The sequence below is a fragment of the Prinia subflava genome, chromosome 17 (assembly GCF_021018805.1).
Source record: "Prinia subflava isolate CZ2003 ecotype Zambia chromosome 17, Cam_Psub_1.2, whole genome shotgun sequence".
Taxonomy (NCBI): domain Eukaryota; kingdom Metazoa; phylum Chordata; class Aves; order Passeriformes; family Cisticolidae; genus Prinia; species Prinia subflava.
Genome location: NC_086263.1, coordinates 13,363,925 through 13,388,474, shown reverse-complemented (window position 1 = coordinate 13,388,474; position 24,550 = coordinate 13,363,925). Strand labels below are relative to the sequence as shown.

At 44.1% G+C, this 24,550-nt stretch overlaps 2 protein-coding genes across 5 annotated transcripts in view; one reads left to right on the top strand and one right to left on the bottom strand.

The window, feature by feature from the left end:
- Positions 1–545: 545 nt before the first annotated feature.
- Positions 546–1,902, bottom strand: LOC134559608 (acrosin-like). Its single transcript, XM_063414526.1, has 2 exons — positions 1,572–1,902; positions 546–645 (listed from the first exon to the last, which is right to left on the bottom strand). Exons 1-2 carry the CDS (start codon positions 1,784–1,786, stop codon positions 633–635), a joined length of 228 nt encoding a protein of 75 aa, XP_063270596.1. The 5' UTR covers positions 1,787–1,902; the 3' UTR covers positions 546–632.
- The window catches only part of SMURF1 (SMAD specific E3 ubiquitin protein ligase 1), a 46,111-nt gene continuing 23,230 nt past the window's right edge, over positions 1,670–24,550 (top strand). For all 4 annotated transcript variants that reach the window (XM_063414525.1, XM_063414524.1, XM_063414523.1 and 1 more), the window contains exon 1: positions 1,670–1,954. In XM_063414525.1, coding sequence (XP_063270595.1) covers positions 1,900–1,954 — 55 coding nt within the window. In that variant the 5' untranslated portion in view covers positions 1,670–1,899. The remainder of the gene's footprint in view (positions 1,955–24,550) is intronic.

Below are 24,550 nucleotides of genomic sequence, written 5' to 3'. Positions count from 1 at the left end.
AGGGGGAGTGGTGTCCTTGCTGTGTGTTACTCCACCTGGAAGCATTGCAGAGGGGATGTAGGAGCTGCTGAGTCAATGCTGGTCCTTTGGAAGGAAGGTTGTTGGAGGCAGTGCAGGAGCAGTGGTTCACCCCTGCTGCAGCTGCCCTGTTGCCATCCAGCAGCCTGGAGCCCATCGATCTGGCTCTGCCCTTTCATTCCAAGGACCTGTATTTCAGGTTTCCATGGCGTGTCCTGCTCTCCTTCTCTCCAAGCCCTCCATGTGTGGTCTCCAGCAGAAGCTGAGAGTTGAGTTGAGCCCATGGCACAAAGATTTTGTGCTGTGAGTTCTCAACGAGCTGCTGGCCACTGCTCCATCCTTGTAGTGTTGATGGCTCCCAGCAGACCCTTCCTCAATCCTTTGCTCCCCAGGGCTTGAAGTATCTCAAAGGCTTTGCTGAAGGCAGGATGAGGGAGCAGCTCTCCCTCCCTGCTTTTGGGGGGGTTGGTTCTTCAAAATGACCCTGGCTGGGCTCAGGGCTCTGCTTCCTCAGGTGTCAGGGGGAGGTGATGTCACAGGCAGCTTAATCTGGAGGGAAAATCTCCTCTGCAGGAAACATTCTTCTTCTGCCCTGGATCTGTTCATCAGAGGCTTTATGCATTTCTCCTGCAGGCCACCCAGGGAAAAGGGAGTTGGCAGTAAATGTGTTCTCTGGGGGGAGCTGTGCAGCCCCAGTTAGGGGTAGCAGGGTTGAGTATCACTCATTTAATATTCAAATACTGGGATCTGATGAAATGCAAAGTCCTTACATCCAGAACTATGGACTTCAAAACCTGATACAGCAATGCTGCCACCTCTAGTGGCCTTTGCCCCAAATTAAGACCCCTTTACATTCCTGAGCTACCTCCAGTTCCACCTGCAGGCACCCCTGTGCTCCCTCCATGCCACTGTCAGAGCCCCTATCCATCCCCATGTCACCCCTGTTCCACCCCTGAGGTCACCTACTCAGTGTCCCCATCTGCCCCTTTTCACCCCAGGACAGCCCTAGGAACCCCAATTCCCCCCATTCCACCTCTATTCCTCCTATGCCACTCCCCAGGCATCCCCATTCCCCCTTATTTCCCACATCCTGCTCCTATTCTGCTCCATTCCCTCATTTCCCACTATTAACTCCCATTCCCCCACTGCCCCTATCCCATTCCTATTCCCCCTCTATTCCCTCATCCTACTCCAATTCCCGAATTCCCCCTCTGTTCCCGAATTCCCCATCCGACTCCTGTTCCCCCATTCCCCCTCCATTCCCCATCCCACTCCAATTCCCGAATTCCCCCTCCGTTCCCCCATTCCCCATCCCACTCCAATTCCCGAATTCCCCCTCTGTTCCCCCATTCCCCATCCCACTCCTGTTCCCCCATTCCTCCTCTATTCCCGAATTCCCCCTCCTTTCCCCCATTCCCCCTCTGTTCCCCCATTCCCCCTCTTTTCCCCCATTCCCCATCCCACTCCTATTCCCCCACCCTCTCCCCTCGCCAGGGGGCGCTCCCCGGGCCCCTCCCGCGCATGCGCCACGTCCCGACCTTCCCTCCTCCGACCTTCTCCTTATGGCGTCCGGACGCTGCCACGCCGCTCTGCGCGCTGACGTCACCGCCCTCCGCCGTGCGCGGGGGCGTGGTGGGGGCGTGGCCACGGTTGTCCGCGGCCGGGCCGGGCCGGGCGGGAGCGGCGGCGGCTGAGGCGGCGGCTGAAGGGGCTGAGGGCGCCGAGCCTGCGGCGGCTGCCGGAACGGGGGCCTGGGCATCCCCGGCATCGTGAGAAGCGGGCGGCTCGCATGGCGGGGCTGCGCGGGGCCGCCGGTTGAGCTCGGCTCCGCCGCCGCCTCCTCCTTCTCCTCCTCCTCCTCCTCCTCCTCCTCCAGGCGCGATGTCGAATCCCGGTACCCGCCGGAACGGATCCAGCATCAAGATCCGCCTCACAGGTAACGGCGCGGCGGCGGCACCGCGTGTGTGTGGCCGCACATCCACGGCTGGGCCCGGGTCCCCTCCCTCCCCTGTCGCCTTCGCCCTCTCCCCGGCCTGGCTGCGAGGGGAGGGGCGGTCGGGCCCGACCTCCCAGCCTTGCTTAACTTTTATCCACCGTTTTTCTGTTCCGCTTCTACCCCTGTGGCCCGACGGAGCCTCTCGGCGCTTTTGTTTATTTATATTTTTTCCCGCCCCTCTGGCGTGGGGTGCTTCAGCCCCCTTGGGGTGACATAAATTTGAGGCGGAGGGGGTTTGTCACTGTGTCCCCGGCGTTTTCCAGCAGGTCAGGGCACGCTTCTCCTTCCTGGGGTCTGTCCTGCACCGTCCCCCGTGGAAGGTGACACTCACTGCCCCTGACCCTGCCTGGGGTCCCCTCTGTACCCTTCCCAATGGGGGTCCCTGTTGATAACTCTGCCCTGTGTTCTGCCCATTTGTGGGGTCTCTTCTGCACCCTCCCATGTTGGGGGGGTCCCTGTAACACCCCTGCCCCTCCCAGCCCCTCCCTGGGGTCTTTTCTGCATCCTCCCTGTTTGTGGGCATCCCTGTGACACCTTTCCCCCTTCCCAGCCCTTTCCCGGGGTTTCCCCTGTTCTCTCCCCCATGGGTTTATCCCTGTGCCCCCTTCCCACCCCTCCAGACCACCCTGCCCCTTCCTGGGGTCTCCTCTCCACCTTTCCCAGGAGGATTCCCAGGGCCACCTCTCCCACAGTGGCTTTCAGCAAAGCCTTTCATAATTTGCCTTACTTCACTTTAATTAACAACCCCCCCAACCTCCTGTGTGCCGAGGAGGATAACTCAGTTGCTAATGAGAAAATACCCATTTAGTTGCTTTTAGCTGGGGTTTTTTTTAGCGTTTTTTTTTAATTTTCCCTCCTTCCTCTCAACTTGTTCTCACATGGCACGTCCTGGCATTCAACTTCGGAAGTTCCTGCCCCGTGCAGGAGGTGACACCCAGGGCTGTGTCTGTCCTGCCTTCGTGTGAGGCCTCGGGAGGGTTCATGGATGGATAAACCAATTTATGTTGGACCCTGAAAGATCTGGATTAAGTCTTTTGGAAGCTGCTCAGGTCGATGCCGAGCCTGCTTCTTTAATGAGAAGAGACACAGTTCCTGTTTGTTCAGACTGCTGTGTGAATTATTAAAAAATAAGGTCCAATGCATGCTTCCAAAGGCAATAAGTGGATGCTTGGAGGTTACTTGGACTGGGGAAGCCACAGAGCTGCTCTGGGTGACCGGAATTGATCCCTGGAGAGGGATCTTCTGTATGTGGGTGCATAAAACATTGGCAAATAATGAGAAAGCAGTGCTGGTGAAACTGCAGTTACAGGTTAACTTGCTCCTGGCACATAACACACTCAGAGGCAGATCATCAAAAAATAAAAATCCTGGTGTTCTTTTAATCCTTTGATTCTGCACTGCTTGTGCTTCAGAAGACCAAAGTTTGTGAGGATAATGTAAATCTGAAAATCCTTTTCTTGGATGGGAGAAGGCTGGAAATATTTTTAGGTTGTATGAATGATGTTTGATCTGAAATGAGTTTTGTGGTGATGTATACCAAATGTCAGCTCAGTCCTTAATGTGGCTTATTTTTATGCAAGTCAGTCAATAAAAATGTGAGTTAAGTAACTTAGGCCATGGTCATAGCCCTTCTGAGCTGGAGGAGATCATTTAAATAACAGAGAGAAGCTGTTGGGTTTAATTTTAAAGGCTGAATGCTGCAGCAAAATGCTTTTTTACTTTGAGCACACACTAGTCTTCTCTCCGAGCTGGGAACGTTTCCTGGAACAGTCTGAAGTTTCAGTTTATTGAGCAACTTGGTAGATTTATTTTTTATTGCTCCCCATTTTTTAAACTGTATTGAAGAAATCTGCTTGCTCAAACACATCTTCTGTTTTTACAAGCAGGAAAACTGGGTAATGTGACAAAAATTGCTGTATTTAATCAACAAATAAATTGCTCTGGGGGAGGTTTAGCTCTGGAATCGTTGGGCAATGCTGAGTTCTTGGCTGGTGCTGGGGTGCTGACTTACCTGCTTCAAATAGCTGCAGCCAGCCTGGCTGTTGTTTTCCCATCTCCTTGGCTATTGGGAGATTTGAGCACATTTAAATCAAGACAGAGGACCTCATTTGTTATGATTTACTACCTGCATTGTGTGTCCTGTGATTAGGCACCACTGAAGTTTTGCAGTACTGAAAATAGCAGTGTAAATACCACTTAGGATGCCTGTGAGCATCACTGGGTGAGTGGCAAGGGAATAGTGGTTGAATCTCCTGTGGTTTTTTTTTAAAGACATAATTTTTTCCTCATCTGTTGTAGAAGTATTTGTGTTAGCAGGGTGTTGGAGTTATCTGTGTGAATATATCCAAAAGTTCTCAATCCTGTGATGATTACCAGAAGTGATCTCCCAGCTTATACAGAATGGTGTCAGTCCTAGCCTGATGCAAATTGTAATGAAGTAAAATGGCAAGTAATGCACCCTGTGCAGAAATACTAAAAACCTCAATCTAACAATGAGTTACATGACAGGTTAAAATGACTTTGTGGCCTGTGGATCTCAAATATGCTAATCTCCTGTCATAGCTCAGTTTCTCCTCTTCTTTCCACTGAAGCCTTTACTCCTGTGGTGATGCAAGAGCCAGAGATACTCTGGCCTTGTCTCTTGTCCCTTGGAACAGTTCTAGGCAAAGAGAAAACTTCCTGTGAAATCTGTGGTCTCTTCCTATCTGTGCTGTCATCAGGGCAGCGCAGCAGTGGCGGAATTGCCAGCTCAAGGATGGAAAAATAAAGTGATCCTGTGAGTGCATGTCCTTGCCAAATATGCTCAGGGTCTGCTGGGTCAAGGAGGAACACGATCCACAGGGACCTTCACGGAGCACGTGTCCCTTTTTTACCCTTTCTCTGAAACCTTTGTTTGCTGCTGCTCCCTGGGGAGGTTGCAAAGGGTTCATCATCTCCAGGGCTTACACACGCCTTGCTCACACTTTTATCACCCACAAGCACTGGTGGAAAGTGCAGCCTCATTGTGCTGGGTGTGGGAGATCCCTGATCCAGGGAGCTTGTAGGCAAAGGTTGCAGGTGGAACTGGGAAGGCCATGAAGAAATGGCCTAAACATGGAACATTAACAAAAAAGCTGCAAGCTGGGTTCAGGTTTCATTGGTTCTGGCTTTTTTAGTGAGGTCTTAGCTGAGGTGTTAAAAGCTGGCTGGCTTCTGGGGCCATCATGGAACTGAGGAAAGTTAAAGTTTATGAATCACTTCTAGCTGGAGCAGGAAGGGGGAGGATCTCACATACACAGTCCGATGGCTGCGTTGAGGACTGGTGGCAGAACAGTTTCTTTAACAGAGAAGCTGGAGTTGGTGTTCCAGGAGGATCCAAATAATCTTCTCCAAGTGCTTCACAGTGGTTCACAGTCCTCAATCCCTCCCTGGAAAACCTGGCTGGGAAGGTTTTCTGGTCGTGGTGGCAGTTTTGGGAGGCAGGTGTAGGTGAGAATCCTCCCCTAAGAAAGTACGATGTTAGAAGCATCAGGGAGGAGTGAGGAAGACAGTGATGAAACAGGTGGTTGCTGTGAGGTGAGGAAGGAACCAGAGGGGATTTGTTGCTGACAAATTGGATTCCTGTAAGGAAGGTGGTTGTGCTTAGCAGTGGCAAAGAAAGGGGAAGAGGGAAGAAGTGACACAGACAAGTATCCTGCACACACTTCCAGCTCAGTGTAGTCAGCCAGTTCAGGGAAGCCCCAGCCACGAAGCCTGGCCAGTTGGTAGCTGGTAAATGGGTGGCTTTGGGACTTTCTGCATTTGTAATTTAAGGAATCCATAAAAGAATACAGTGACTTCAAGTAGAAGATAAAACATTATGTTGTTATTAGAGCAGCGTTCAGTTAGGATTGTTACAAAAGCACAGGCTGAAGTGTGTCCCAAATGTCAGGATGTTTTGCTTCCCTTTAGTGACTAATGCATCGATCAGTGCAGCAGAGTTAACTGACTGATCAATAGCAACACTAATATTGGTGACCTGGACACTTTCCTGTCCCGTGTTGAGGAACAATGAATATCTGTGTAAGGCCCTCTCAAGCAGACATGGTACATACACCATGGGCTGGCTGTAGTTTTATGGTTGGACATCAGGACCACTGGCTCCAGGTGAAGAGTGCTGGGGCAGGAGGGCAGGAAGAGCTGGTTGCTCATCCCGGCCTCCCTGGCAGCTGGTATTTAATATTGAGCCAGCTTTGTGCCATGGGGGACACAGTGGGAAGCAGCAGTTGGGTAGCTCCAAATGTATTTAGTGTGGAAATCTGGGAGTGTGTTGAAATCAGTGTCTCGTTATTTTCTTCTCGTGAGGATTTTCTCTTCTCTGTGTCTGTGGGAGCGGGGCCCGGCTGTGGCTGGAGCTCCGTGTGGAGCTTGGCCACAGATTTCCTGTGTGATGCTGAGTGAGGCACTTCATCTCCTCCTGCCTCCCTTCCCCATGTGCCTTGGGAAGCAGCAGCGTTTTCGTGAAGGTAAATTCGTGACAGTTCAAGCCCTGTGGATAGGAGTGGCAGAGAGGCTTGGGCCATTTAACTCTGGGGACGTTAAAGAAAATAAAATCTCGCTTTCACGGGAGGAAGTGGAGAGCACAGCCTTTGCAGTGGCTGGCTGACATTTTTGGGCTGCCAGAGTAGGAATCCAAAGAGCAGCCTTTTCCTCTGTGCAGGCTATGGGGAGCAAGTCTCCTTTTTTTTTGCTTCTCCCAGTAAGCCAAAGCTGTGCCAGCACCATTGTCCTGGTGGAAGTAAATTAAATCACCAAAAGGAGTTTGTTTGAATATCCCCCTCAGGCGGGGAAAGCAGAAACAATAACTACTTTATTCCTGACTTGAAACTTTCTTTTGTCAAATTGAATGTCTTCATATAAAGAAATGCAATTTGGGATGTGGTTGTGCAGTTCGTGATTTCTTTTTCATTCTGTACTGCCCACCAGTCTAAGAACAGTTTTCTCGTCCATTTCTTGAAACAGCTTTATCACATTTCTAAGATTTTGTTGCATCATCCTTTCTGTTTGTGTTTCAAAATTAATCATCAATTCCAGGGAAATACAAGCAATGTTGAATTTCTCAGTGAGGAGGTTGCACTTATACCACGATTTTCTGTGTGCTGGGTGGAGGAACTTTACTGACAGCAGCTCCAAGGCTGCTAAAATTGCCACTGTACATAAAGATCAGCGAGCCCCCTCAGTTGTTCCTGAGCTGGCTGGAGGTCTGCTTGATGGGTCACAGAATGGAGAAGAACATCATGGAAGTACCATCCATGTGTGGGGCTTTTGGAGGTTTACCTGGATTGCTGCCCACCTTGAAGCCAGTCCAGTTGCCCTGCTTAGAGCTGGATTAATCTGGTTGGATTACTTGCTGCTATTTGTGGTTCTTGAGTCAACTACTCACTGCTGTGTTGGTTTGGGCTGTCTTGGTGGAGGCAGCAGGATAGAGCAGAATGGTTTGGATAAGATGTGGATAAATCAGTTGGTTGGGAGTGAAGTTTAGGTATGTACCCAGCAGAGCAATTCATGTAAGACTTGAGTGAGGAAAAAATTTTAAGAAAAGCTGGAAGAGATGTTCCATTTGCCATCTTTCTCCCCAAGTTCAGAATGAAACTTTGTTATTGTTGTGTTTCTCTATTATTATTCCTCTGGAAATAGTCGAAGTATTATTATGAGAAGGACTAAAGTCTGGAATATCACTGAAAGCTTTGATATTTTTTGTGTTTTCCATGGAAGCAGATACTGATTTATTCTTCCAGAGTGAAATAAACTGCTACTGCAAATGGTTTGTTCTTTCCTGTGCTGACACTTGTCAGGGCAGAGAGGAGCCAGCGCGATCTTGAGTCTCGACAACCACTGTGTTGTGGACCTGCCCAGCTTTTAGGGAATGTCTTCACTGAGGTCTCACTATGGTCCTAGGTGCTTTGCCATCCCAGGGTGCTTCTGTGAGGACAGCACTGCATTTGAGCCACTTCCAGCCTTTTTCACCTGGATTTCATCTGACATTCTCTGCCGTGTCTGTTGGCAAGCTGCAGTTCAGCCTGCGGGTAGCTGCCATGGAGCACTTGTATTATGGCTGGTGGTGTGGAAGCTGCTGCTCTGACATTGTGATTTTTCAGGTGCTTACAAATGAGTTCCTGCAACAGTGCTGCAGTAACTCAAGATGTTATCTCCTTCCTGGTCTGCTGACCCTCGTTGCCAAAAATTTGTCACCTGCCGTGAGAAAGCTGGCGGAGGAAAACCTGTGCTCGCACTTGAGCTGCTTCAGTGCAGACTCAGCTTCCCTGTGCAAGTCTAGCTCTAGGATTTACACTGTGGTGCTGAACACTGAAAAGCTCAGATGTGTGCAGGTCATGTGTTGGGAGTTTTTGAGAGAGAAAATCAGGAGAGACGTTAGTAATTTCTTAAATCGTGCAGCAAGTGTGTGTATCTCGATTTAAAATTATTTATGTAAGTATTAATGTAATAAAAGAAGAAAGCTGCATATATGTTTGCTAAGTGAGGCAGTAGGTCAATTAGCATTAAGTTGCTACATGTTTTTAAACTTTGTTTCACATGTGTTTGAGGGGAAATTCAGTAATTTATGAGAGGGGATCCCTGGGGATATTTTACAGTTTTCCATGTCTGGGAAAGTCATAAAATATAATTGGAGAACATAGCAGAAATGATGGAACTTTTTTTTCATCATACTCTCTTATGAACTGTCAGCTACACGGTGAATATTTGGGGGTGTGGGATGATAAATCTGATGATGCTCTAGTTGAATTGGCAGAGTAAGCATCCATGCTGTTTCAGAAAGAATCTCTCCACAGGGCTGTAATAGCTTGATGCCTTCCTCTTCAGTAAGTCATTTTTGTCAAGTTAAAGGCCAAAATTCAAACTGGCTTGTTGTCAAGGACACTAAGCACAGCAGGCAAAAATCCCCAAGGCTACCCAATTCCCAGCATAGATAGATAAAGCTGGCAGAGCCTGCTTTACTCATCTTCCCCTCCCCCGGAAAAATCCTCTTCCCTGCATTTTTTTTTTTGGAGGATATGGGCACTATTCTGCATACTAATACAATTTAACAGCAACTATTTGAATGGAAGGTTTGTTCATCTGTTTGTGGGTGAAACAATCCATTATTGTTGGGGAGTAATGGCAGAACAGTGCACAATCCCTGCAGTTCCAGCTGTGCCCACCTCGCCACAGCTGGAGGGAGCTGTGGGATGGAACAGAACGGTTCAAATGGGTTAAACTGGTAATCCTAACCCGCCAGAAACGCTGGGAAATGCTGTGGAACTGGACTTTGGACCAGCTTCCCATTTTACAATTGGGGTCCTGATTCCTGAGGCTGTTCAGCAGGTTAGGAACAGCATTAAAGCACCCTATGGACTTCAGGGATTATTGACCACTGCACTGCCTGTGCTGCTCCAGGAGTGCTGAGTTCCCTGAATGTCCTCACTAATGGGCAGTTTTACCCATGGCTGGTTTTTTTGAATGGTGGATATTTATTTCCCAACTCATTATGAGGAAGATCTGCTGAAGAAAATAAAAATAGTTTCTTTTTCTTTCATAGGTGATCTGCTATTATCCTTCTCTTGCAGGAGGTTTTGCTTTCATAGGTAACCAATAGCAGCAAAAGAAATATTTTTGATAGGATTCAATCTTTTTTCCTCAAGTTGATGAGATCTTTGTAGATACATTTCATTATCTGGAGCAAAATGTCATTTTTGGATGAATGAATTAGGAAAAATAGCATTTTCGTTGACCTTTTAATATGTTTACAGTTTTGTCTTCCTTAAATATCTGCCCATTTCCTCTAATAATTAGACTAAAATAAAATAGTTACGTATTTATCAATTTAAACTTTCCATATCTTGTTTACATCACAAAATAGCAAATTAAATCTGCATGTGTTAAATTCTAAGCTTCTAATTCATCTCCCTGATGTTTCCAGGACAATATTAAAAACTCTCCTTTGTATTTTTCTCCTGAAAATAAAGGTTAAAATGCTGAAGATAGTTTCTTATTTATACTGGAAAATAATTTATTTATTTTGGCAACTCCTCACATCAGTCCAGACTTGCTTTTTTCATGGCCCTGACCTTTCTTCTTCTCATCCCAGATTTGGTCTGTGTTGCACCCCCAAAGCCAAGCGGACACTGCAGCAGCAAATTCAATCCCTGTGCTCAGTGTTTTCACATTCTTTAGTACATGGGGTGTATGACCTGAAAAGTTTATTGGAAAGGGAATATCTTTAGAAATACATGTGCTCTGTTTTCCTGAAGAGCAAAAGGGGAAAAAAACCACAAGGCTCCAGACCAGAAATGAACTGAGTATATGGATTGTACTGCTACTTTAACATAATTTTTTTACTACACAAGTGCAGAATTTAGAAAAATGAAGAATTTCAGTTTGATTCAGACTTGCAGTGATTGATGCATTTCCCAGGGAATCCTTGTTCTTTGTCCTTGCAGCTGGTGTGTTTTGGTTCCTTTCCCATATGCAGACATTTTTACAAGCACATGGGAACTTCAATTTAACTCAGAATTGAAATCTCATATTTTACAAGTGCAAGTCTAATTAGCAAATACCTCATTGTTGCTCCTCTAGTGTTAATGGGAAGAGAATCTGTTACATTTGGTAAACTTTGGGTTTGCAGTTGAGTGGATGAGGGTAAGCTAAAGGTCTGATGTCAGCCTTTGAAAGAGAAATTGGGTGAATTTTCTGGGCTCTTGAAGTGATGCTTACTTCAGTGCTTTATACTGCAAGGAATTCCGAGTAGTGTCTCTCATATCTCTTTCTTAAAAACATCTGCAGACAGGTAATGGCCACAATAAGTACTGCAGTGGGCATGTTCATATCTCATGTGTCTGTAAATACCCTACTGAGCAGATCAGAGAGAGCAGAAATGGCTTAGTGAAAAAAAAAATAATGCCTGAAATGTTGTGGTTTTTGGAATTGGCAAGGAATTGCTGTGTATCTAATTTTTCATCTCCCAGCTCTCCCTTATGTAAAGCGTTTTATGCTGTGATCGGCTGATAAATTTAACCCACCCCTGAAATTGTTTTTAACCCAAGTGAAAATTCTTCTGCTGAGGTCCCCCTTGCACAGATGAGCAGTGAAATAAGGTGAGATGAGGTTAAAAGGCTGAAGTGAAGTTAGGGAAGCCAGAAGGTGTCAGAGAGTGGTTCCGCTGTGAAACTCAGCATGGTCCATCAGCCTCTGAATGTTCTGGAGTCAGAGAAGGGCTTCAGCACTGAACTCGGGCTTTAATGACTTTATACAACTTGGTAATGATGTGATATAACCAAGTTCTGTGATGTAAGCACACTCAGATTTAAATCTCTGCATCTTTTCCCAGAGATCCTATCATTCATTCAATAATCCAACATTAAATTTGCCTCAGGAAAAACCCGGGGTGTAGGAATAAGTGTCTGGCTCTTTATAAGAGTGACTTCTGCATATTGGGCAATAATTAACTAAAAATAGTATGCCATATGTACAGCTAATGTGCCGTAATGGGAACACCTACATCTTTTATTCCTTCTTTCTAAGAATTTTAGCAAATTTGGTGTTAATAGACTTCTTTCAAGGCGTATTAATTAATGTGTCTGTGCTCATTTATCGAGCTCTGTGTGAGACAGCCGGGCAGCCCAACACCGGCCTGCAGCTCCTGGATCTGCTGAGGATAATGGAATCAGCTCCAATAATTGTGCTGTACCAGCCCTAGAAGGAGATCTAGAAGGAGACATTGGCAAACAAAAGAAACATGTAAATAGGTGCTTTTCTGTGTTGTGTTCTTTAGTTTAAAATTAAATACCTCCTTGGAGTTCCAGGTCTGTCTGGTAACAGGATAAATAACACTTCAGTATAACCCAGCAGCTTGGCTTGGACTTCCAGTCACAGTCATTTCTTTTAATATTTTTTTTTAATTTGTGCAATCACAGAAGTAATTTGACTTGTTACAAATAATGTTTTGATAAGCTTCAATAGAAATTAGCAAACCAGCCATCAAATGGGATTTATAAAAAGTTGCTTGGGAAAATGTGTTGTAAGTAGTCTGCAATTCAAGGCATTTCCTTTCCAGGATGCTTATCAAGTCTGCATGTGCTACTTCCAAATTGAACTAGAACGTAGATGAGAGCTATTTTTGATAGAAAGAGGGGAAAAAAAGAGAAAATAAAGCCCAGTTGGAAAGTAGTAACAGGTTTTTTTCTCATTGCCTTAGGATGTAAATCCTGCAAGTGTGCAGAGAGAAAACAGACTTTGAAACAGCCGAAGAAAACAGATTTATCTGTGATGTTTGAGATGATGCTGGTAGTGTAAACGTGATTGAAATAGTCATTGTAGGAGTGGTGGGTAAATACACCAGAAGCTTTTGGATAAACTGACTTCTCTTGCTGCTCCATGTGCCAAGTAAAGGCAGAATGTCCTGCTTGTTTCTGGGATGTTCCTTCCCCAGGGAGGCTGTCAGGAGGAGCAGCCCCTGGTTTCAAGGATTGTTTTGCTCCCAGATGCCAGTGTAGAGCTCTTCTTTTATGCCCTGGATGTGGTTGCTGGCCTGTTCTGAGCTATTGGAATTAAGCTGTTGCAAGACTGAGGGTGAAATGATCCAGCAAATATTTTTGTGAGGATTTCTTGTAGATTAATAAGTTTTTTAGCCTTTTGGTGTTTCACAAATCAGCAGTGAAACCTGGAATGTGGAAGCTGTCTACACTTTTCAGGACAAAGTTCTGCCTTATTTGACCATCAGGCTGATGGATAAACTTACAGGACAAGCTTAATCTTTTTTTCCAGACTGAAAAATTACCAGGCTGAAAAGGGATCTCACCTGTCATTCTCCTCTAACTAATTTTTGGCTTTTCATCTGACTTGAGTCAAATTTGATAAAGGCACAGACATTAAGCATTCCAGGGCTCAAGACTCCTGGAGATGAGGAGCTTGGGAGAGCAAATCCACCCTCCCTGGTCCCAGCCCTGTGCACAGGAGATGTGGAATGAGCAACCTGGGAAAGTGAGAGAGGAGCTCTGAGGTAGGAAGGGACATACTTGAATTAAACCCCACGCACTGATAGGTAAACCAAGATTCATTAATTGTAGTGAGAATGTTAGGGGCTTTTGTTGGCTTTTTTTTCCCCCCAGAATTTAACATTCTTCGAGGCAAACACCCAGATGACTTTATCAAGCACCTACAATAACACTCCCTATATGTTTGTTTGGATTTAGGGGTTTTGTTTTGCCTTTTCACCCAGCTGAAAGTGTGCCTTAATTCCTCACACTGAGCTTCAGCTGCGCCCTGTGAGCATGTCGCTTCCAGCACCAGCCAGTGCATCCACCTCCTACTGGCATTTTTTAATTAAAAGAACAGCACTATCACTTCAAATTAGTGCCACATAGCTTATTGGAGTAAGGAGTGAAATGGTGTTTAAAGGTTTTTCTCTCGTGGAAATTTTTTATTAAAATTTGCTCTCTTTTGGGTTTATCAGGAGTTTGTCATTCAGTGCTTGGACAATATCCGATTCTGAGGTGTGCAAGTCCTCTCAGGGATATGAATGCAAATAAAAGGCTGGCTTTTAATATCTCAGCTATTTGATAAACAAGAAGCACCTTCTTCATAAAAACAAAGCGACCAACATTCTATTATTTTATGATTTCCCACAAAGTAAGTGTCAGCCTGTTTTTCAAGTGCATTCCCTGTGTGGAGAAGGTAGTGAAGAAATATATATTTCTGGGAGCTTCTGTGCCATGAACTGTGAAGAGCTGTTTTTGTAATCCTGTTCAGTGAAATTGTTAGGCTTCCGTTATACTAAATTACTGTGAGAGCAAGGAATATATCCAGGGGGAGGTAGCCCTAGTGAGAATTTTCCTCATCCAGCATTTCATTTTGTCTGGAATATTAGCACTGTTAACCATCCATGCGAAATGTAATGTATTCAATCTATTTAATCAATTTAAAGTGGGAAGCAAACGTCTTAGGATTTGAGTGAATCAGCTGTCCTCATGTACTGGGTTTTCTGGATATTAAGTTCTGGCCTTTGGATGTGCTAATATAGTGGTTTGATAAAGAATTTTTAGTTTAAGAGGACTTCTTTTTTTTTTTTTTTTGCAGGACCCTGTGACCGAGTGGTGTCACTTGCATAAAATCCTGTACCTGAATATGCATTAGGGTTGTACAGGAAGAGGCATAGTATTTTTTCCTTCAAGCTCCAGTTTATTTATGTAATACCTTTGATCAAGGTATCTCAGAGCAGTAGTGGGATTGCAATTTATTGATGTAATGGACACTGACATTTTGTACAAGGAAAATGGCAAACAGGTGCTGTTGACAGGCGAAGTGATGAATGTATAATGTTGAAAAAATTGTGACCAAACATCCTGGTCAGAATAATGCACTAAAGCATTTTTACCTAGATTCCAGCCTTTGTGACTGCAGATTCACCTGGGATTTGAAAGAGAGGTTCCTTTAATGAGTAGCTTGCAAGCTGTTAATAAAAATCGCCCATGGAAGGAAGGTCCACATATATTTTTAAGCCACTGTTGAGAAACTGATTTTGCAATGAAAATGTTTATTTGTTTTGAAAGAAAAATCTGTGCTAGAATGCTACGCATGCTCTACTTATCTGTTTTCATTCTAAACTCTATTTTTATTTTGCTCTCTGCAGCCAGTCTGTAACTAAAACGTTCCTAGCATCCTTTGGCTGGAGATTCAGTCAAGGACTTTTTTGTCCTGCTTTCAAGATGATTCCAGTCTTTCTTGAAGCCTCTCCAAAGGAAATTTCCTTCTATAGTGGATAAGTTGACAACAAGGGAAGTCACTGCTTGGGTCCAAAGGCTTAGTGATATCCTCTTGTTGTTGTGTCCTGCCATGCTTAATAAGACAGCAAATGGAAATATTTTAGCGTAGCTACAGTGGCACACGATAAGAGTTGGAACCACTCAGTGATGTTAATTCTGCTTGAGTTCACTCAGCTCACGAGCTGGCTGTTAGCAGAATAATGTGGATAAATGTTTTGTGGTCACAGAGGAGAGGGGCTGTGTCCGTGTCCGTGGGCGACAGAGCTCCCTCCCCACCTCCCCATCCAATCGAAGGGTATTTGCCATCACAGATTGGATTTTCTTGCTCAACCAGGGATTGGCTCTGACCAGGGTGTTTGTTTTGTTGTTCATCCCTGGTGACTGTCAGTAGCACTTGGCTGAATAAACAGAGACTATTGATCAAATTTGAAGTCATTGGCTTGGCAGTTTAAATAGATGCTGGCCTATATGATTAGAACAAGGGAGTAACACATAGGCTGATACAGCTTTATTTGGAATAAAAGCCTTCTTTTCACAGAGTCCTGTTTGGTGCCATTCAGCTCCCAGTTTTGTGCCTCCCTTAGGTCATGCAAGAATGAGACATTTTGCTTAAAATACCTAAAGTGAAGAGGGTGGCTTTGCTTGTGTAAGAGAGTGATAACACGGATATAACAGGGATCCTGTATCAGTTGGAGATCAGGTTTGGAAGAAGGAGGTGCTACCATGAGGTTGTTGGTTCAGCACATCCAGCAAGGGCATGCCCTGGAGGAATCCTGCTCCTCTCAGGAGTGTTTGATTGTCCATCTCACTGCTGCTGAGCTGAGAGGCACAGGGCTGGGAGATCTGGGTGTTTACACCCAAACACGAGTGATTAATTACTTCTGAAGGAAGCAGTTTCCTTTCAGGGGCTGCTGTCATGCCATGTTCAGCCGCCTTCTGACAGCCTTCTCCATCATTGGAGCATTTTGGATGGAGCATTTTGCTGAGGGAGTTCTGGAGTGCTCCCGTTGCAGAGGAGGGGCAGTGCTGTGTGGATTCTGTGTGAATCCCCTTCCTGCCAGCCCTGACTCACAGCCCTGTGTCCCTCGAGAGTGCACGTTCAGCACTGGGATTGACCCACATTTCCTCAGGCACAGCAGCAATGGGCACCTGCAGCTCCTCGCCAGGAAATCAGATGAGAACTGATGTAACTCAGCTCATGCAGCATTTGCATGGCCCGGGCCAAAGTGCTTTTAGGGATTTACCACTTGTGTGACTAATGGGTGGATTGGAGGGAGTGTGTCTACGTGCCTCTTGTGGACAAGACTTATCCTGTAGAATTGGCAGCACTAAAAAAAGGCTCTTACACATCATTCTCTCATTGTAGTTGTTCAATGGAACTGGTTATTAAACCAGATTTTCTTCCTTTACGTAAAAGCTTTCATACTAATTCCTTGGAAAGTTTGGTACTTAGGGATGTTTTCCCTGCAACAGCTGGACAGATGTCCTGTAGAGGAAAACAATGATTCAGTCCCGGGGTTAATAAAAGAACAAAAGTAGGTGAATGAATGATAAAAATTTGGCTTCACAAAGCTATTAATACCTCTGTAATTGCGGTCTTTTTTTGGAACAAACCTCGTTTCTGTCCCATTCTCTTTCACCTCTGCCACAGCTTCCTTATTCCTGCACTCCACTTGCAGTCCCCCTCCTTCCCCAGTGCCACCACTGTCACCTCCCCATGTCCCTCCCTGGGTTCAGCAGGGCTGGCACAAGGCCCGGGCTAATAAGCCCAGACAAGCTGATTCCCTGGCAGGTGTCCAGGTGCTGCTCACCTTTTAGCACCAGTGCCCTCCACAAACACGGGGGTTTGGGGCTGCCTTGGGTTTTTCATTTGTAAACAAGCAGAGTTTGAGCTGAGTTCTCTGAACAAGTGAAAAAATAGACCTAAAGACAATGGAGAGCCATTTGTAGCCTCTTGGGCGGATGTTGGAAGTGATTATAACAGGCTGAATAATCACAAAATAAGCTACTGGAGATTGAAAATATTTCCAGGAGTTAAAAACAATATTGTAAAACAGCTAATGTACCTGATTCAAAATGAGAAAGGATGCCAAGAATTTAATTTGGGTGAACACAGTTTTTCTTCTCTCTTCCCGTTTTTTAACTTTGCACCTTTATTTTAGCTTTTGTATAGGAAATTAAACTAATTGTTTCATTTTGTAGCTTGGCACCTAATCAGCCTTAATTAATTTTTTAAATTTTACCTGGATGGTCAAGGTGTAATTTTTCCCATTTTTTTGCACATGCCTCTTGAATTGTCTGGAATCTGATGGATATAATTGGAATATGGAATGGTAATGAAGACAAAAATAGATATATGCAAGAGCTGGTAACAAGAAGAAGAAGTCAGTGGAATGTTCAATTCCATCTAGTGTGGGCAGTTTTCCCTCTAAGACATTAAAAGCATTTTTACCTCAGCACTAAGATCCAAGTTAGGATCAAGACTTCATTTATTATGGGCCATTAGGCTCTGCCACTTCTTTCCAGCACCAACTCCATCTTGATGATCCATATGTTTGTTATCCTCAGGTTGATAATGATAGCCCAGGGAGCTCTGGGAAGAAAGAAGTACTCGGGAATGAATTCCAGCTGGTTCAGTTTTTGGCTGGCCACTCTCTAAGTAGCCTAGAACAAAATGAACTCATGGCTCTGGGCTTTTGTGCTCCCCTAACTCTTCACTGAATATGGACTTTCACTGCCCTGATTTTTAGGTCAGTGCTTGGTCTGGGTCAGTTCAGAAAGAGCTGCTCTGTATCTTGTGTTTGTTACCATCCTGAGCACAGAGCAAACAGCAGGTCTGAGAATAAGGAAGGCAAAAGCTGTAAGAGCATGAAAAAGTTTCTTTGGCAGCAAGGCCCAAGGCTTTGAAAAACTTTACATGACAAGACTTGAGGCTTTTTATGTTTCTATCCAAACATGCCATAAAAGCACTCGGCATACCTCAGTTCAAATCCAAGCATGGAAAACAGTGAGATGTGCTGGAAATCAGGGAAAGTTTCTGAGGCATTTGTTAACCTGAGGTATGTGGTGGTAAAGCAGTGATACGGTGCTGATGCCTTACTTGAAAGAAAGAATGCTTTTCATTTACTTGCAAAAAAATTTGGGCTGTTGACTGTGCCTCTTGAAAAGTCATCCAGTACCTCCTGGAATTTGTCCTGTTAGCAGTTCCTGAAGTTAGTAGTGCCAGAAGAGGTGCTTGGTAAGTGTTATTCTTTGCAATAGATTTTGAGCTACTGCTTGTTACAAGATTTCCAGTTATTAAAGAAATGCAAAATGAGTCTGGGTTATACTGAAATCAGTGAGGCCCTGTGCAGTGTTCTAAGGTTTCTTCTTTCTATGTATGTAGTAGCCTGTCCAAATTTTCCTGTGGAATTTCTGTATTGAAAATTCTTCATTTAGTGTTTCAGTATGAATGGAGAAACATGGATTCTTGAACATTGTGACCACAGTGGTCATCAGTGTTTTTATACTTTTATTTACAAACTTCTGAAAATTACTCTGGCAAAATTTGTTGGTTGTATTTCCAATGTTTTTAAAACGGGGATTTTTTTTCCCCCCTTCATTTTGCTGGAAGTTCATCTCAAAATCAGCAGCTTCCTGGGTCACTGAAGTGATTCCTTTGCCAGCTCCCTGCTCTTGGTTCACGAGGAAACCTCAGTTTAACACTGAGTTGAGCAGCCCAGAGCCAAAGCTGTGTATTGAGCAGTAAGGCAAAATTCCATGTGGATTGTTTAACTACAGCTCCTTTACTGATACATTTAAGCCCCATGGGATGAACTAATAGTTTACATAGTTTACAACTTACACAGAACTTAACGCCATTCATTTTTTGAATAGTAATGTTCTTGCTTTTGAGCAATCTACTTAGCACTTGATGAAAACCAGACATTAATTTTGTACTGTTTATTAAAATACCCCAATTGGAAACTTTTGTTCCCGTAAAGTTGATTTTATACCTTATTTAATTGCAGTAAGATATCAAAGAAGTCAAATACTGGTTTTGTCTGGAAAAACAAATCTCAGCTTTAAATTGAGATTGAGAATGTGTTAAATTACATTTTTTCTTCCTTTACAATAGTGTTTAACATTCAAATTACTTTGTTGAAATACTGACACTACCTGTATGTGAAAGAATGTAAATACCAGCCACTCTTTGGAGATACAAAACATATGTTTTATGTTTTAAACTGAGAAATCTGCTTCAATTTAGCTTGGATGTTTTAGACCTTTTGCTGTTCGACAAAAATTCAGTGTTTCTATTGAACTGTTGCTTGGCTGTATCTACTCAGACTTTGCCAAGGTTTTCTGTACCAAGGTTTCTTCTTTCACAGGTTTCACGTGTTCTGCAGCAGCAGGTCAGGCTCCTTTCTGCATAACAAGCAGCTATTCTGAGGCAAAGCAATATTTCTGTATCGATAGTCCTGGCTTAGAAAGTACAGAAGTTGTGCCTTGTGTTCCTTTCAAAAGCGTTTTTTGCTCAGCGGACAGGACCCAAGGGTGGGTCTGGTTTAATTGGTGTGAGTGCTTGTGCCTTCTACTAATTGTAGTGCTCAGTTAAGCACCCGCAAATGTGTTGCTTCTGGTTTTAGTCTCTTGTTCTGCACTTTCTCCTCTGTTATAAAGCAGCAGAGAGCAGTTGTGCAGGTTTTCCTTATGGAATTAGGAAATGGATGGCTTGTAAAAGCTCGAAGTCCATTAATTGGATGGTGTTTTGGGGGGAAAAAACACCGCTGATAGTACAGAAACATAATTGTAACTTGAATTTCACAAACTGCTTACCTGAATCTCACAACACGCAGTTGTAGTAGTGATCTGGGTAGCCCCGGAGAGAATATGTGGGAAGAAGGAGAATCTGAATTTCTGTGTTTTATAGTGAACGTAATATTTATTGGAAAAGCCTTTTATGTACTGAATTAGTAGGCAAATGATCAGCTGCACGGGAGAGTCCTTCTAGGCTTCTTTTTGGTAATGAAAATAAGGTGTTCAAGGTTTTATACCTTGAACTTATGAAAGTGAAGATCAGAGACACTTTAAATGAAACACACCTCCCTGAAATGCTGACTGAGCAGAAACACTGTTCTCCACTACAGCACTGTCAACTATTTCATACCTAATTTATGCCTCAGCAATATCTAAAGCATTCAGGGTTTATTTTCTGTATTTGATTTTTAATTTACCATTGTTCACCTCACATTTTCCAGAGAAGCAAATTCATATAGCTGAACATTTGGACAGGATTTCTAGAAAGGAACTTTTGTTACTGGGACTCTGGGATTAGGGCTGGGTTTGAGCTCCATCCCCAGCTCTGCCTGGGACCTGTTGTGAGGAAAGTTGGGATGAGAACAGGGTCCCGTTAGGTGCTGACGTTTTTAGAGATTTGAAAAAGATGCTTTGAAAGCTCCGTGGTGTTAAAAGTACAAAATATTTTTGGCGATCTTAGTAAAATTCAGTTTGGAATCCGAGTTATGAGCGCATGTGGGTGGAGGAACATGTTTTTCATGCTTTAGGAATTTTTTTCCAGATGCTTTTGTGATGCTTGGGTAACTGTAAAAGCAAAGTATTGAGATTTCAGCATGGATTTATTCCTTAGTTTTAATGCAATTTAAGAGAATTGAGCCACATAGTTTCCTGGTGTGTTTTTAGCTTTGTTTTGGTGATGATGTCGCACAGCTCACGTTATGTCTGATCCCAAGTGTGAACACAAGAATGTGCAAGGTGAGCAGAGAAGTCTGTCTGGATAGACACCACTTGCTTGGAAATATGAATTATTCAATGCAAGTGCACATGGTTAGAGATGCAAAAGATTGAATGAGGGAAGAATTCCAGAGCTGTGTTGATCCCAGTAACTGTAACTTGCACAGTGAAGTGTGGGGTAAATGAAAAGTTCATTTTGTATTTCCAGCAGGATTTTTTGCATTGAAAATGTTTTGTTTAGCTCTCAGCTAAGAGATTGTATTTGCCCTGAGAACAGCATATTATTCTGTGTGGTTTTAACAGCAGTTTTGAGGTTTTTACAGATATTACTGTATCTTACTAGTATATGTATACAGAAGCTGATGCTGCAGCTGAAGCCTGAGTGTATCCTTTATTTTCAGGGAATTGGGAGACCCTTTGGGGACACTTTAACAAAGCAAAATCTTGACTGAATTTTGGAAATCTCTCCTTACAAAATTATTGTCCCACTTGGCTGTGATCCTGGGAGATGCATTGATGGGGGTGGAGGACTGAGTTTTAGAAACCACTCAGTGGGTCTGAATGACATTATATTCTGTTAACATATTTCCTGGTAAAGCTGTGTGTAATTGATGGGGTGTTCTTGGGAAAGGCTGTAAAATGGTGATGGGAGTAACTGAGTGAGCTCTTAAATTCCATTCTCACGGAAACTGGCTGTGCTCTGGACGTGTTTGGAGACAGGCAGCAAAGAGAAAGTGGAAGGGATGTGAGGGAAGACAGAGCTTCAGGGGTGTCCTGGTGACAGAGGAGGTGGCACCAGTCAGGATCTCTGTTTCCCCAGCAGCTCTGGCTGTGTTTCCTACATCTGAGCAACCACTGCAGGGCCAAGGAGAACATCTGGAGGTAGGGAAACAGCAATCTATGAAAGGTTTGCCCCAAAAATTAAACTTTAAAAGAAAAAGCACCCATGGAAGTACAGTTTGAGTGGCACCTGGGACAGATAAACCCCATGGGCAGTTTTGCTTTCAGAGCTGAGTGTCTGTGAGGCTCAAGCATTCGGGGATACTCAGAGTTTACGTCTGTCCAGGAAATGGGGAACTGTGTGGAGAGTACAAGACTCTTGGCCTGGATTAGAGGGAGGCATTGCAAAGTCATAAGAAAACTGAGGCAATAGCTGGGATTTAATGGAAGATTTAATCTGAGAGGTAACCTTTATCTCAGGTATTTGTTAAGGGTGAGCAGAGGAGGAAGAAGAAAGTGAAAAGTTGGCATGAGGAATAATTGATAAGCTTATTCCCACCTTTGATTTGTGTGCCTGAGATTCTGCACATCAGAATTAATTCAGCTTCCTATTGATCTCCCTTTTTTATTCCTGCAAAGTTCTTCAGCTGATTCCATAACTCTTCAGTGTTTCTCCAAGTTTTCCATCTCAGTCAGTTAATTTTTAAACTTCCTTTACTGGTCTTGTGCTGCACACAGTCTCAGTTAACAGAGAATTTAATGAGTCTTGTTCTTCCAATAGCCCTGTGCTGGGTTTTTCAATGATTTATATTATTGAGGGCTAAGTCAGCCCTTGCTGGTTGTATGTGAAGACTTATTGTTGGAGAATTTTTCAGTTTGAGTAATTCTTAGGAATGGAGATGAAGCTCTTGTGTTTTGTCAACTTGGTTTTGTTTGCAGTAGGGGAACTGCCTCTCGTTCGTGACTGGTTTCTTCTCAGGTAGGATGGAATTTTTATTCCTGGCTAGGTAGATACTTTAATGACATGTTAATGGACTAATAAAAATGGCTTTTTCTGGGTGTGTGGTTTTTTGAAGATCTCTTCAAAGTTGTCTAGTGTTTGCAACTGGCTACACGGAGCCAAGTTCCAACCCACGAGGAGATCATGCCTTGAAAAGAGGCTTTGATTTTTACTGCAGCCTACACAAAAGGGCCACAAAAAGGGTTCGTGTATCAACTCTAGCGACTCTTTGAGAATTGAGGGTTTTATAATGAAGCCTTGCTTTAATCTGGTAGTCGAGGTCTGGTTTAGCATGAGTTCAAGCAGAGCCTTGCAGTGTCAGGACATGAATGCAGGGCCTGAAGTCGGAGGGGTCTCCGGGGTTTTTGGTTGGATTGTGTCTCAGATTGCAAATCTCATTGGCACCACAATGCTGAGATCATTAGTGAAGGCTGTTCAGGGTGCATGTCAGGATGAAATTAGTTCCATACAGCTAATTGGCTTATTTGGCAAATGTAAGGGAAGGCTGTGGGTTTGTTTATCTCTTCGTGCTCGCAGGCGCTGCAGCGGTTCGGGTTCGGTTACTGAGAAGTTAAAGCAGTCTGGATTTAAGCATTTCAGTCTTGAGCAGACTAAGAGAAAGACCAAAAGTATTCCTAAAGCAAACAAAAAAATGACTAGAATAGAAACCTTGGCCTTTGTGGTGACAATTTAAAGAGCAATTTGTGAATAAAGTGGTGTATTTCAGTTCAGTGATGTGGCTAGCCATAGAGAAACTGCATTTTTACACACTTCAGCCGTCTTTCCTTTCCCATAAAACCATTTTTTGTACCCCACCACATATAAATTATTGTCATCCTTAAAAAAACCAGACATGTAAAACCTTCACGGGTTGTCTGCTAGTAGAAATAAAATGAGACCTTATCTGCAGTGAAGTCTTATTTAAGGTTATGTGCAGAGAACACAAGCAGAGTCATTCCTCAGGGCGGTTCAGAAGGGGTGGCTTGTGGTATTCAGAGCATTTTCCACAAAATCCACGGAACTGTTTGGACAAGAAGTGATTTCACATAACAGATTCAGCAAAGATTTTAATTGTGGGCCATGAGCTTTGGGGTGTTGGAGCAGCATGTGGTGAATAGCTGATGTTTGCTTTTTTCTCCTTTCTTGGGGGAGGCTTTTTTCCACTTCATGTGCATTGTTTTTGCCGTGCAGCCTTCCCAAAACTGTTTTTCAGAATGGTGGGATTTCTGCTGTGGAAACCAGGCTGTGAGCTGGCACAGGGGACTGTCCTGCTGGGGCACCTCCAGCACAGGCTACCAAGTACACAAGTCAAAACCTACACAGACTTTGAAGCATTAGCAGAGTTATTTCCATTACTTGGATGCCTCAAATTTGACCTGCTTTGCAGCCTTTTTCATTTTCCAATTGTGTGCAGACTTTAGTTTCATTTTATGTCAAGATCTTTATTACTTTCTATTCCAAAGCCTCATTGTTCTTCTTTGCTTCTATCTTAGAACAAACCAACCAGCCCGTGGTGCTTGTAATGATTATGCTGCATATCTCTATGATTAAAGATGGTCTATACAGAAGGAAATATTAAGTGAAGTCCTTACTACGCCATCAGCCTGCTGGCCTGTGTTTATCTTCTGTCACAAAGTAAAATGAGTGTATCCTGGAATCTGGCTGCCTGTTTGTACAAGCATAAATAATTAACCTGGAATATCCAAGGGAAGGCCAGAGATGGCTAAAAGGGATATTTGCCACCTTGGTTCACTGTGACCTCCCCCACCCACCTTTCCTAAGGAAGATCTGGACGTACTGCTGGTTTGTCTTGTCTTGTCTCCAGCATTAACTTGGATACTAAATTGAAGGCCGTGGTTAGCTCAGATCATATCCACATGTAAAGGTCCTTAATTTGAGCAGGGAGACTCTTACCTTTAACTTGCAAAGTGAATGAATGCAGTCCCAGGTGCACATTTGCCTGCTGTTTTGCATTGTTACGGGCTGGGCCTATGGAATATTTTCACTTGCCTTATTTACTTTACTTTCCCCCCCAGGAAGCCGTGTTGTTTGTACACTGTGCAGCTGGAAACACTTGTAACATCTCAGCAGTGTGCAATGGGATGGGGTGTGTTGGGCTCTGTGATCCTTGTGGGTCCCTTCCAAACTGAGACATTCTGTGTATATGGGAATAAATCTGGTGCTGATGCAGAGTGGGGCTCTGTTTACCTGGGAATGTTGGAAATGGTTCCTCTCCCAGCCTGTTTTTCTGTGCCTCCCTGCAAGTGCTGCCCTTGCTGCAGGATGGTGTCTGGGGGTGAATTAGCC

Coding starts and splice junctions, on each gene's coding strand:
- LOC134559608 (XM_063414526.1), bottom strand. CDS start 1,786: ATGCCGGGGATGCCCAGGCCCCCGTTCCGGCAGCCGCCGCAGGCTCGG.